General features: G+C 36.5%; 1 protein-coding gene across 5 annotated transcripts in view; it reads left to right on the top strand.

Moving 5' to 3' along the window:
* SCFD1 (sec1 family domain containing 1) overlaps nt 1-12603 on the top strand; it is a 134990-nt gene extending 122387 nt beyond the window's left edge. For 4 of the 5 annotated variants that reach the window (XM_007447280.1, XM_007447279.1, XM_007447282.1 and 1 more), the window contains 2 exons: nt 6627-6695; nt 12377-12587. In XM_007447280.1, coding sequence (XP_007447342.1) covers nt 6627-6695; nt 12377-12400 — 93 coding nt within the window. In that variant the 3' untranslated portion in view covers nt 12401-12587. Of the gene's footprint in view, nt 1-6626; nt 6696-12376 lie in introns of all 5 variants that reach the window. The other variant, XM_007447278.1, reaches the window with a different exon arrangement.
* Nucleotides 12604-13623: the final 1020 nt, after the last annotated feature.

Below are 13623 nucleotides of genomic sequence, written 5' to 3'. Positions count from 1 at the left end.
TCAACAACATGATTGGTTCCAGGTGTGTTCCCAAGGATAAACACAGGGTTACAACAGACCAGCTGAAATTAATCCTGTACTTATACCCCATCCTTGGTTAAGCTTTCTTAATTACATTTGTCAGCATTCTTTTTGCTTTTTTCTTTTACATTATAGGACAGAAAAACAGGAAGGATAAAAACCAAAATACTAACAAATACTAACCATTTGTTATACCTGAAATGCAGGTATAACTTTAAAGAAACATTGCAGTTTACCAGATATTCCAGTGCAAACTTGTTTTTAATCATGTATAGGCCTCACAACTCTTACCTCTCTCCACCACAGAAATTTTAATTTTGTGAAATGTATTAATAAGTTGAATCAATGTAACAATTAATTGTTTATTAACTAAGTCTAGTTCTTTCTCTGATCAATCACCTCCATCAGAACAACATCAGGGTTATCAGTGGTAGATATGTAAGCCCACCAAGTTATTCTTTACTTGGTTTCAGGTTACAAAATATTTTTTTTTTACCTTGATTATTACCCTCCACCCACAAAAACATGGTGTATAGGTAGTAGGGCACATGATACTATGACTCATCAGGCATGTAACAGGTATTTTATGTCCCTGTATCCAGGCACCTTTCTTAACAGATCGTCACTCAGGTTGGTATTTACACAATGGTCTTTAGCTCTTTTGTTGAACAGATTCTTTTGTACGCCTTTGAGCAGCAACAGTATCCTAATTTTGCCTCCCAAAAGGGGTCCTCTGGAATATATAAAACCTGTAAAATGAGAATACGTAAAACAAAAGGAAGCATTAGAATTATTCTAGGTGTTTATCCCCTAGATGTTATTGGCATCATCAAAACATAGCACATCACTAAACCCAGATTAAATCCTTCATAAACCTCCCAGAACCCATCTTGGACCTTCAGCTTCAAATAAAGGAGGCTATTTCTGCAGGTGTTATGGGCATCTATAAATATAGGTAAGAGTATTATTCTCTTGCTCTCAGCCTCTTGCAAGGTACCAAGATAATATTAGCTTTTTTTTTTTCTTTTTTTGGTATTATTTACTTATTGGTTACATTCCTGAGAATCAAGACTTCTCCATCGTCCATGTGTCATTAATTCTTACCCAGAATTTCGCCCTTGGTTTAGAAGACGATCAGATTCAGCAAGACGCCTGATCCATAGAGCTGGCAACAGTATGAGATTGGCCAGTACTTTCCCCTTTCTTCATTCCCAGTCATAGGAGGCAGGTTGGATAAATGCGAGTTTATAGGACTGTGTTATCCACTGGTTAGTACAGATGCAGAAACTATTAATCCCAGTTTACACAGATGAAAAGAAGAAACATCCCATTCCATCATTCCTCAGACAGATTTAGAGGTCTTGACATCTTGCTTGAAGTTAATCCTTTCTTCAGACCTTATAAATGTGATTCATGTCCCTGTACTACAGGATTAGGCAGAGAAAAAGAAACATTTTTAGAAATGCAGGAGAAATTTTTAGTGGTTTCTGTGTTACTACCCCACTTCCTCTCTCCCCCTTTTTTTTCCTACAGTATCTCAACAATCTCTTCGCTGTTGATTCCCCCTTTAATTAAATGCCTGTTGTTTTAACACACATTCTGTCATGCAAGCCACTCTTTCTCTTATTAGAAAGAGATGTGCCTAATTTAGAAAGTAGATGTTTCAAATGTCAGTTTCAGTTTTCAGTCAGTCCACTACTTTGTGTTTGGTAAGGTATATGATGTCGGTCTATTGTGTATGCTTCTTAGCATGATGTTGAACTGCACCTGCAGCAAAATGGGTTTCTTTGTCAAGTGATGTATATAAAGAAAGTCCAAATTGAAACAGTTTCTGCTGTGATGTTAAAGGTGTTAAAGGTATTTGCTTTAGTCACCAGGTGTATAAGTCCAAATCCAAAATGAGTGTCTATTCTGGGTAAAACCTATTGCTGTCCCCCTGGAACCATAGGTAACAGGCCAGTGTAATTCTATGTAAACATGTATTTGGAATTGCTGGGTCATAATAACTGTGTTTAACCATGTGAGGAACTGCCAGATTGTTTCCAAAAACAATGTAAAATGCACCATTTTACATTCCCACCAGCAGTGTATGAGGGTTCTGATTTCTCCACATCATTGCCAGGACTTATCTGACTTTTTGATTTCGGCTGTACTAGTGGGTGTGAAGTGGTGTCTCGTGACTTTGACTGCATTTCCATGATGACTTAAATGATGTCAAGCATCTTTTCATGTGCTTATTGGCCATTTATATATCTTCTTTGGAAAAATGTTTATTGAGATCCTTTGCCCATTTTTTAATTGGGTTATTTTTCCTTTTTACTACTGACTTGTAAGAGTTCTTTATATAATCTAGATACAAGTCCCTTATCTTGATACATGATTGCAAATATTTTCTCCCATTCTTTGACCTTTTCACCTTCTACTTGGTGTCCTTTAAAGTACAAACCTTCATTTTTTCTTTTGTTGCCTGTGCTTTTGGTGTCATATGTAAGAATTCTTTGCCAAAGCCAAGGTCATGAAAATTTACTCCTGTGTTTTCTTCTATAGGTTTTATAGTTTTTGCTCTTACATTTAGGTCTTTGATCTATTTTGAGTTAATTTTTGTATATAGAATAAAGTCCAGCTTCATTCTTTTACATATGGCTATCCAGGTTGTCCTAGCACCATTTATTGAAAAGACTATTTTTCCCCACTGAGTGGTCTTGTAATGGAGGCAGTTGTGCAGCCCTTAGCACGAAGCCTTTGCTGGGTGCCGTTACTGGGCAACCCATTACCAGGCAACGGTTACTGAGAGACCACTAACTAGAGCTGGGGTTAGGAGGTCCCGCTTAGTCATTGGTCAGCAGAGTGGTGGTCAGGCGGAGCGAGGTAAGAGGCAGGTCCTGGCCTCCTCCCTGGGGCCCTCCAGCTCACCTAGCCTCAGGCCAGTGGATGAGCTGGAGGGCCCCAGGGAACAGGCTGGGGGCTGTGTGCTGCAGGGCTCTAGAGCCCTCTCCAAGGCCACCCACTGGCCAGGCACAGGCCTTGAGGCAGTGGTGAACCTCTCCCCCATCCCTACCTCCATGACCTGATGGCGGCGGCAGTCTGCATGGGACACAGTCTGTGGGACCTGGCCCCCGCCATTTGGGCAGCCTGAGGAGCCTGAGGGCCAGTTAGGTCCTGGGTGCCTGGCTCCCTCAGCGATGAAAGCTGGGCAGGGTCTGGGGACCTGGCCTGAGGGAGCCACCAACTGAGATCTGCCTCCTCTTAGCCAGGACCTGGACCTTGGAAAGTGAAAGTTGTGCCTTGGGACCTTGCCCTTTCTTGTCAGAACAGAGAATAACATTTGTTTGGTGGAGATTTACAGGAACATGATTACCTGACCATGACCTGACCTCAAGAACAAAGGATCTGACACCAAGAAGTTTGCAACAACTAACCAAGCCCTCCCTCACTTCTCCTATAAAAAGGTCTTCACTGAAAGCTTTCGGGGAGTTTGGGGTTTTTAAGGCATGAGCCACCCATCTCCTTGCATGGCCCTGCAATAAACCTTTCTCTGTTCCAAACTTTGATGTTTTGGTATTGTTTGGCCTCACTGTGCATCGGGCACATGGACTTGTGGTTTGGTAACAGTCTTGGCAGGCTTGTTGAAAATCAGTTGACCATACATGTATGGGTTTATTTCTGGACTCTCAACTCTATCCCATTGATCCATAGGTCTGTCCTTGAGCTGGTACTACACTGTAGTAAGTTTTGAAATCAGGATATATGAGTCCTCCTACTTTATCCTTTTTCAAGATTGTTTTGGATTTCCTGGGTTCCTTGCAATTCCATATGAATTTGAGGATCAGCTGTGAATGGCAGTTGGATTCAGATAGGGATTGCGTTGAATCTGTAGATAAGATGAAAATACTCCCCAAAACTTAACACTATTAAGTCTTCTAATCCACGACGTGGAATGTTTTTCCGTTTATTTAGATCTTTTTCTTTCAAAATTTTTTGGTTCCTTTGCAGTTTGTTGTTATTTTCAGAGTTTAAGCTTTGTATTTCTTTGAGGTTTACTCCTATGTACTTTTTATGCTATTATGGATGGAATTGTTTTCATTTCATTTTTGCAACTGTATAGAAATCTGATTGTTATATATTGATCTTGTGTCCAGCAACCCTATTGAACTCATTTATTAGTTCTGATGGGTTTTTTTTTTTTTGGATTTTTAGGATTTTCTATATACAAGATCATGTTATCTCTGAATAGAATTAGTTTAACTTCTTCCTTGACCTATCTGGAATGTTTTTCTTGCCTAACCACCCTGGCTAGAACCTCCAGTACAATATTTAATAGAAGAGTCCAGAGCAGACCTCTTTATCTTCTTCCTGATCTGAGGGACAAAGCATCCAATCTTTCACCATTAAGTTTGCTGTTACCTATGGGTTTTTAATAGAGCCATTAATGTTTAGTAGCTGCTAAGCCATGTAGTTTAATTATCCTGAGAATTCTTTGTTTTTTAATCCCCTTTGGTTTTACTGTTTCCTTTGTTCTGGGTAATCTTCATCTTCATCTTCTTCCTATCATTCAGCCCCATTCAGGGGAAACTGAGCTAGTAGGTCTATGACAGCCTCCCTCATGACATTGGAAACCCATGTTAGTGCAACCTTGTAGTATGAAACAAAACTTATGGCTTATGCCTACAAGAGACTTGTAATTGAGAATTTATCTAACATGGCACTTGATTTATACCAGTTCACAAAACCACGGGCAAGTGCCATTTTTGTTGGGAAGGCAAAGAAAATACTATAATGATTCTAGGTGATTTATTTAGTAATGATGTTAGTCTTACAGTGTAACTGCTATTTGGTATAACACTGATGTATTTGATAAAAATTAATTGATTTTTAACAAGACATTTGATAATACTGATATCAATGACCAAATGTATTGGGAATTTTACTTAAAGCCACCACAAGTTGTTCTTTTGATGGAAGGTGATTGGCTAGAGAATTAACTAGATTTAGTTAATAATTAGTTGTTACATTGAATCAAGGTATTAGTACATTAGTTCAATTTTTAATGGAAGGAAGAAATATCAAATTTGTGCATAATTAAGAATAAATTTACACTGAAATATTACTAAACTGAAGTGTTAAAAATTAAAGCTATACCTACCTTACTGGATGATACAAAAGATTAGAATTTTTGTGTTTATCTGTTTTCATATTCTATAAATGGTATAAAAGATGAAAAATGATGACAAATAATTAGAATTAAGAAAGCTTGTCAAGGGTGGAGAGGGAATGTACTTACGTAAGCACAAGATTAATCTCAGCTAGTTAATATACCCTGTGCTAATGTTTGGCCAGCCCTGAATGAAATGTATTAACTAGTGTTTAAAATAGGCCTGTGCTAGGGTCCAAGATAGACTAGGGGGCAACTTGCACTAGCTTGTCAACATTCTTTAATGGAAAATGTAAAGATTGATTTGCACCTGGTTTCTGTCATGTTTTCTTGTGTCTGCTGTTAAGCCTATTCACGCAGCCTGATTCTGGCTATGTGATCAAAGAGGTATAAAAGACCCTTCCTTGGACAAGACTGGGGCTCCACTGAGACCAGGGTATCTCCACTGTATCTTGGTGGTTCACAACTGAAAATGAAATGTGTCATATTACTGAGATGGGGTCCTGGGAGCTGTGCCTAGAAGTTTTGGACCCCTCTAATGTTTCCCTATGTACTGTGACCTCTACCCTTTTGTGAGTATAGCCTCAAGAATCCCAATTATATGGCTGCACATACCATCTCATTTTGAAGAAAAGGAGAGTGAGGTGTGACTTTCGTTTTACTTGTTCTCAGAGAAGGTCAGCTAGAACATTTATTCAGCCAGCGATGTTATTCGGCTCATACACCACAGAGAAATGTCCTTATCTTGTATTACAAAGCTGTAATTTTTTGTTCCTGATTAATCATATTTGCTTTGTTATGGAATAAACTTTTTACTTTACCAAAAAAATCTTAAAAATTTACATTCAAGTTCACAATACATGTAAGAATTTCAGCGTTAAGAACTTAGCAAAATTCTCCAGTCAAAAAGTTTTGACTGCTTGTAATTGGGTTCCAACATTCTGTCAAAATTCAGAATGAAATTCATAGAGTTACAGAATGGAATAGGGTATATTAAGACATAAATACTGTATTATCACAAATGAGTCTGAAATGACAGTCCATGCTACTCACACCATATCCTACTTTCAGCGTAACAAAACTTGAAGAATGTTTTCTTCAAGTAGTTACAGATCTTATGTTGGAAGAACGTTGGCCTAAGATTTTATAAATAATTGTGGCTCCCATGAAATGTGTCAGTAATCACATTCCTTCTGTTTTCAGTGTAAATGGCACTAGAAGTGTACCTACCACCTATATTTTGAAGAAAAAAAAAAAACTATGCCCATCTCACTCCTTTATTCCATGTAATTTTAGGATAGACATGCGTACACTAAAATCCAATACTCCCCCCCCCCAAAATTAAAACTTTTAAGAATAACCAAAAGTCTTATTAGGTTTAACCCCTCTTCTTGGGAATACTGAAAATATTACTTGTTACTTGTATCTGAGTTCTGTATCTGATTTTTTACAGGGGAAACAAGGCAAGCACATCTTATATGGCTGCAGTGAACTTTTTAATGCTACACAGTTCATAAAACAGGTAAAGTGTACTTTTTAGTTTGTTTCTGTTAACATACCCTAAGTTGCTGTTGATATTTTTCAGAAGAGAGCAAGATAATCATGTTCATCTGAACCAGCTGAAACTAAAAGCCATAGAGCTAAAAGAATGTAAGGTTGTACCATGGCCAACTATAAAGGAAACTCTTATAAGTAACATTATTTCCATTATCCCAAATCTATGAAAAGGTAAATTTAATTCAGAAAATTTTTAATTGGAGTAGTGTTACTCAGGCTAAATTCATTTCAGCATTTCCTTGACATACTGTCCACATTTCTGACTTTGCCGAGCTGAGAAATTAAGTAACCTTATTCAGGGGTTGTATGTGCTCAGTTGATACAGCAGAATTACATTCACCTTGAAAGTTAATGACAGCAGTAGCTGAGGTATACAGAGTCTTTACATTCTTTTACTATTGTTTCCACAACTGTTCTCAGTAATTACATTAACTTCAACTTTTTAAAGCTTAAACTACCTAAGATGCTCAATAGGCTGACCAATAATATCCATTCACCTTTACCTTGGCTGCCATAAAAATCATAACTGTACCCTGTGCTTGTTTTTAGCAGCTCTTCCTAGCATCTTTTTCTAGCACAAGTTCCTTACCCACATTATATGGTTCTTGTATTTTTAACCTTAATGTGGTGGCCCAGTGGTATTATGAGAATTTCAGACATACAGAAAAACTGAAGAGAATTTGCATTGAACACGTGCATACTCCCCATTAACATTTTATTGTACTTGCTTTATAAGATACCTGTCCATCTTTCCATTCTTCATTCTATTCCTTGCTCCACCTGTATTAATTTCAGAGTAAACTGTAGCTATCAGTACACTTCCCCCATAATACTTCATTGCCAATATCATTAACTAGATTTCATTATTTGTTTAGTTTGTTGTTGTTGTTGTTTTACCTTTGGAGATAAAATTTACAATAGTGAAATACACGTATCTTAAGTGTATATTCCTAACTTTGTCAGATGTTTCATTCACCTGAGTATAACCCAAACCCCTATCAAGATACAGAACCATTACACCACAGAGTTCCTTTATGGCCTTTGCCAGTCAATCCTTGCTCCTAGTCAAAGCCTGCTCCCAAAACACTGTCTTGATGTTTTTCCACCATAGATTAGTCTTGACTATTTTAGAACATCATGTAAATGGAATTTTTCTTCATTAGATTAACTAGAAGATTCTCAATTTTATTAATTCTTTTAATGAACCAGATGGTGTTAAGGCTAATATTCTCTATTTGTTTTCTTTTCTTAACCCTTGAATTTTATTTTTTTTTTTTTGAATTTTACTTATTTTTTTTTTACACTGGAGGTTCTTATTACTTATCTGTTTTATACTCTATTTGTTTTCTGTTCATTGGTTTCTACTTTTTATTATTTCCTTTGTGTTGATTACTTTGGGTTTACGTTGTTCTTCTTTTACTAGCTTCTGATATTGGATAATCATTAAGTCATTAACTTTAGTTTTTCTTTTCTAAAATAAACATTGAAAATCATAAAATTTAAACTCTTGCCAAACACTGCTTTAGCCACATTCTACAAATGTTGATGTTATGTTTTTATTACCATTGTTGGAAATATTTTTAATTTACCTGGTAGTTTATTCTTTAGCCCATGTATAGAGATCTATTGTTGTTTCAAGTATTTGTGGGTTTCTAGATATCTTACTCTTACTGATTTCTAATTTAATTCCCTTTTTGTCATAGAACATTCTATACATAAGTTCATTATTTCAGAATTTATTTAAATTCTTTTTCTGGCCCAACATATGGTCTATCTTGTTAAGCACTCCATATGCACCTAAAAAAGAACATGCATTATGCAGAAGTTGAAGGACGGGTTCTATAAACATTAATTTGGTCAAGGTAATTGACAGCATTACTTAGATCCTCTATGTCTTTATTTTAATTTTTTTTTGGTCTAGTTCTATCAGGTATTGAAAGATTGGTATTAAAATCTCTGACTGTGATTGTGGAATTGTCTCTTCCTTTAGTTCTGTCAATTTCTGCTTTTGTGTTTTTAAGTTCTGTTATTAGGTACATACAGACTTATTATTGTATATTCCTGATGAATGGATTCTTTTATATGCAGTATTCCTCTACATATCTGGTAATGTTCTTTGTCTTGAGGTCTGCTTTATCTGACATTAATATAGCCACCCTAGCATTCTTACACTTAGTTTACATCTTATAACTTTTCCGTCTGTTTACTTTCAACTTGTCTATGCATTTATATTTAAAGCATATATCTTGTAGGTAGAATATAAGTGGATCTTGTGTTGTTTTTTTTTAAACCATTATACAGTCCCTTTTAATTGGAGTCTATTGGTCTATTAACATCTAATGTAATTATTAATATGATTAGATTTAGGTCTAGCATTTTACTATTTCCTCTGTTCCTCTTTCCTACCTTTCTTTGTATTATTTGAACACTTTTTAGAATTCCACTTTAATTCATCCACAGATTTTTTTTAGCTATATCTCTGCATTACGAATTTAGGGTTGCTCTGTTATGCCACTTGCATTAAATGTAGAAACCCTGCAACCATACATACCCTCAACATTTATGCTGTGATTGTCATATTTTACATCTACATACATCATTAACCTCACAAGACAGTGGACAGTGTTACCATTTGTGCTTCAGTCATGTTTATAATAAAGACATAAATCTTTGCATTTATATGGGTATAAATTCCAGTGCTCTTCATCCCTACTTACAGCTTCTTTTTTTTTTTTTTTGCTGCATTGGGTCTGCGTTGCTGCATGTGGGCTTTCTCTAGTTGCCGCGAGTGGGGTCTACTCATTGTTGCAATGCACAGAAATTCTAATTGCAGTGGCTTCTCTTGTTGCGGAGCACGGGCTCTAGGTGTGTGGGCTTCAGTAGTTCTGGCACACAGGATCTAGTGCACAGGCTCAGTAGTTGTGGTGCATGGGCTTAGTTGCTCTGCAGCATGTAGGATCTTCCCAGACCAGGGCTTGAACCTGTGTCCCCTACATTGGCAGGCGGATTCTTAACCACTGTGCCACCAGGGAAGTCTCCCTACTTATAGATTTTAATTTCCATCTGTTGACTGAAAAACTTTTAGCATTCACTGTAGCTCTGGTATGCTAGCAGTGAGTGCTCTTAATTTTTTATTAGATGAAAATGTCTTTATTTCACCTTTATTCTTAAATAATTATGTATATATATATATATATATACACACACACACACACACACACACACACACACATCTATACATATATATAAATATTTTTTCTGGATACAAAGTTCTGGTAGACAGTTTATCAGCACTTGAAAGATGTCAGTCTGCTGTCTTCTGTCCTTCCTTGCTTCTTATAGAAAGTCAGCAGCTGTTCAGATCAGTGTAAATTTTTTTTTTTACATCTTTATTGGAGTATAATTGCTTTACAATGGTGTGTTAGTTTCTGCTTTATAACAAAGTGAATCAGTTATACATATGTCCCCATATCTCTTCCCTCTTGCATCTCCCTCCCACCCTCTCTATCCCACCCCTCTAGGTGGTCACAAAGCACCTAGCTGATCTCCCTGTGCTATGAGGCTGCTTCCCACTAGCTATCTATTTTACGTTTGGTAGTGTATATATGTCCATGCCACTCTCTCACTTTGTCACAGCTTACCCTTCCCCCTCCCCATATCCTCAAGTCCATTCTCTAGTAGGTCCACATCTTTATTTCAATCTTGCCCCTAGGTTCTTCATGACCTTTTTTTTTAGATTCCATATATACGTGTTAGCATACAGTATTTGTTTTTCTCTTTCTGACTTACTTCACTGTGTATGACAGTCTCTAGGTCCACCTCACTACAAATAACTCAATTTCGTTTCTTTTTATCGTTGAGTGATATTCCATTGTATATATGTGCCACATCTTCTTTATCCATTCATCTGTTGATGGACACTTAGGTTGCTTCCATGTCCTGGCTATTGTAAATAGAGCTACAGTGAACATTTTGGTATATGACTCTTTTTGAAGAGTTTTCTCAGGGTCAGATCAGTGTAAATTTATATGTAATGCATAATCTCTCTCTGGTGCTTTCAAGATTTTATCATTATCTTTGGTTTTCAGCAATTTAATTATAATGTATCTATGCATGACTTCTGTGTATCTTGCTTGGGGATCACTGAGCTTCCTGAATCTATAAATTTATACCTTCACCAAATTTAGGGAATTTTCAGCTGTTAGTTCTTCAAGAATTTTTATGCCCACTTTTGTCTCTCCTTTTGGGACTCCATTTACATTTATGTTTAACTTTTTATAGTGTCCCACAAATCCCTGAGGATTCTGTTCTTTAACATCTGTAAGTTGCTCTGTCTTCAGATTCAATAAGTCTTTCTTCTGCTATCTCCATTCTGCTGTTTGATGTATTCACCAGTTCTTTAATTTTCACTTGGATTTTTAAAAAATGTAGTTTATATTTTTATGTTGAGATTTCCTTTTTTCATTCATTGTGAGCCTGTTTTTCATTATTTCATTGAGGATATTGTCCTAGCTGCCTTTAAAACGTGGTCTACTATGGGCGCACCCTTGGGGTCCAGTAGTTAAGACACTGCACTTCCAATGCAAGGGGCACAGGTTCGATCCATGGTCGGGGAAGTAGGATCCCATATGCCATACGGCATGGCCAAAAATAAACCCTGGTCTATTGATTACTACACATGGATCATCTCACTTTTGGTTTCCATTGTCTTTCCCCCTAGAGAATGGCTCCATTTTCCTGTTTCTTCATATATTTACTAATTTTAGATTGTATCCTTTACATTGTGAATGTTGTGTTTTGGAAACTGAATTCTATTTCTCTGAAGAGTGTTGGTCAGACCCAAAGTTCAAACTCTGTCTCTTGGGCAGCAGTTCACATCTCACCTGTTTGTTAGTCTGTACAGTCTGTTGCCCCCAAACTCTTTCCTCTGGTTTTTCAGTCCAGAAAGACTGCAGGTTTTCTGTCAGTTGTTTTAGCTGCCAGTATAGCACCAACTGCCTGCCTTCAGGCTAAGAGCCGCAGAACCAGAGAACTCAGTCCGGGCTATCCCCTCCTTCCAAGTGTTGATTCTGTTCCAGAAGCCACCTGCTTTTAGTTGCTCCCCATTGCCTACAGATAGTTGGTTTTTGTATTTGTTTAAAGTTTCTAATTTCTATCTATCTCTCTGTCATAGATTTGGTGCAATAGTTTACCCAGCCTTCCAAAATTGAAAGCCTTTTCCCTTCCTTTTAATGATCTTTAGAAATATATTAAATATATTTCTAATTTCTTTTAGAAATAAAATATATAGAAAAGTGAACTGTCAGCAGTAAAGTCACACATGATGTTGTTTTTCTTTACATTTTCATACTGAATTAATATTAATTTTTTTATTTTCAGATTTTTGTTTTCCATTACTTGAATTTACTCCTGTATGTTTATACATCTTTTTGCCATGACAGTTTTTAAATATCTACGAATCTTAAACATTTTAGTGGTGAATATTGAATAAAAATGTATTATTCTAGAAATGTAGTGCATGAAATAGAAAGCCTGGATTTTACCATGATAAAAGTATGCATTTAAGGTGTTTACAAATATAATTCCAGCCCAAGTTTCTTTTGTGATTAAAAACAGTAATATTTATGATTTTATGTTTTGTTTTAGCTGTCACAACTTGGACAAAAATAACACAGAAGAACCTTAACCTGAGAATCTATTTAGAACTTGGATAAATGTAAAAAGTCCAAAGAGCCAGATGTTTCCTTTCTTCATATCAATGTCCTAACAGTGAAACTTAGAGTTATTTGTTAACTTTTAAGGAAATTCTATACTTAATATAATGTGTACTGATTAAAACAATAAAGCATTTCAGAAATAAATTTTAACATTGTACATTATCTCTCCTGTTATGTTTGACAGATGAGAAAGAAAGTACTTTGGAAGGAAGGAAAGCTCTGTCTGAATATAATGAAGCTAGTAAAAGTTTAAGAATGTAATATACGTGTTATTTCATTGGTTCATGAATCTTCTACATCTCCTAAATTGTGTGCATTTTAATTGTAAAATTACCTTCCCATGGTTTGTTTCCCATGTTGCCTCTAGATTTTATAGCCACTTTAATGTCTCTTCTCTGTCTGGCACACCTACGTACATTTTATCACATAAAATCCCTCCTTTATATAATGTCAAAAGTCAAACATTAACAACATCTGGAACAGACACCTACAAAACATTTATCCTGTAAAGTTCTAAATAATATGTAAAAGTGTTAAATTTGATTCTAACCTTCCTATCTGCCTGGCACGCAGCACTAAAAAGGAATGTTGATCAGTCATATATCTCAAGGCAGTCATAAGATAAAAGCAAACCAATCGCTCCAGAGAAAAAAAACTGTTCCTATTATAAAGGCCAGGGAGCTTTTCCTCCTAATGAGCCTCATCAAGAGAAATCTGTAGTGTTACAGACAACATCCTGATAATAGATAAAACAACAGATTAATTAACAGAACTGCTTCTTTCCACACCCCCACCTACCATGAATCAATGCTATGGTACCAAAGCACAGGTCAAGAAAAATAATTCTGGGTGGGTAGTGGTTGGCTAATGTGACTTATTCCTGAGATGAATTTTAAAGCGTGTTTGGACTTCTATAACAAATTACCATAGGCTGGGTGGCTTATACAACAAAGTATTTCTCACAATTCTGGATGCTGGGAATTCTAAGATCAAGGTACCAGCAGATCCACTGTCTGGTGAGAACCTTCTTCCTGATTTTCAGACAGCCATGTGTCCTCACATGGTGGAGAGTATGGAGCAAGCTCTGGTCCCTCCATCCCCTTTTAAAGGCAGTAATCCCATTGTGGGGACTTCACCCCATGACCTCATCCAAACCCGGTTACCTCCCAAAGACCC

Source organism: Lipotes vexillifer, unplaced genomic scaffold (genome assembly GCF_000442215.2).
Source record: "Lipotes vexillifer unplaced genomic scaffold, Lipotes_vexillifer_v1.1 scaffold339, whole genome shotgun sequence".
In the NCBI taxonomy this organism is placed as follows: Eukaryota; Metazoa; Chordata; class Mammalia; order Artiodactyla; family Lipotidae; genus Lipotes; species Lipotes vexillifer.
This window is presented reverse-complemented; position numbering and strand designations above follow the sequence as displayed.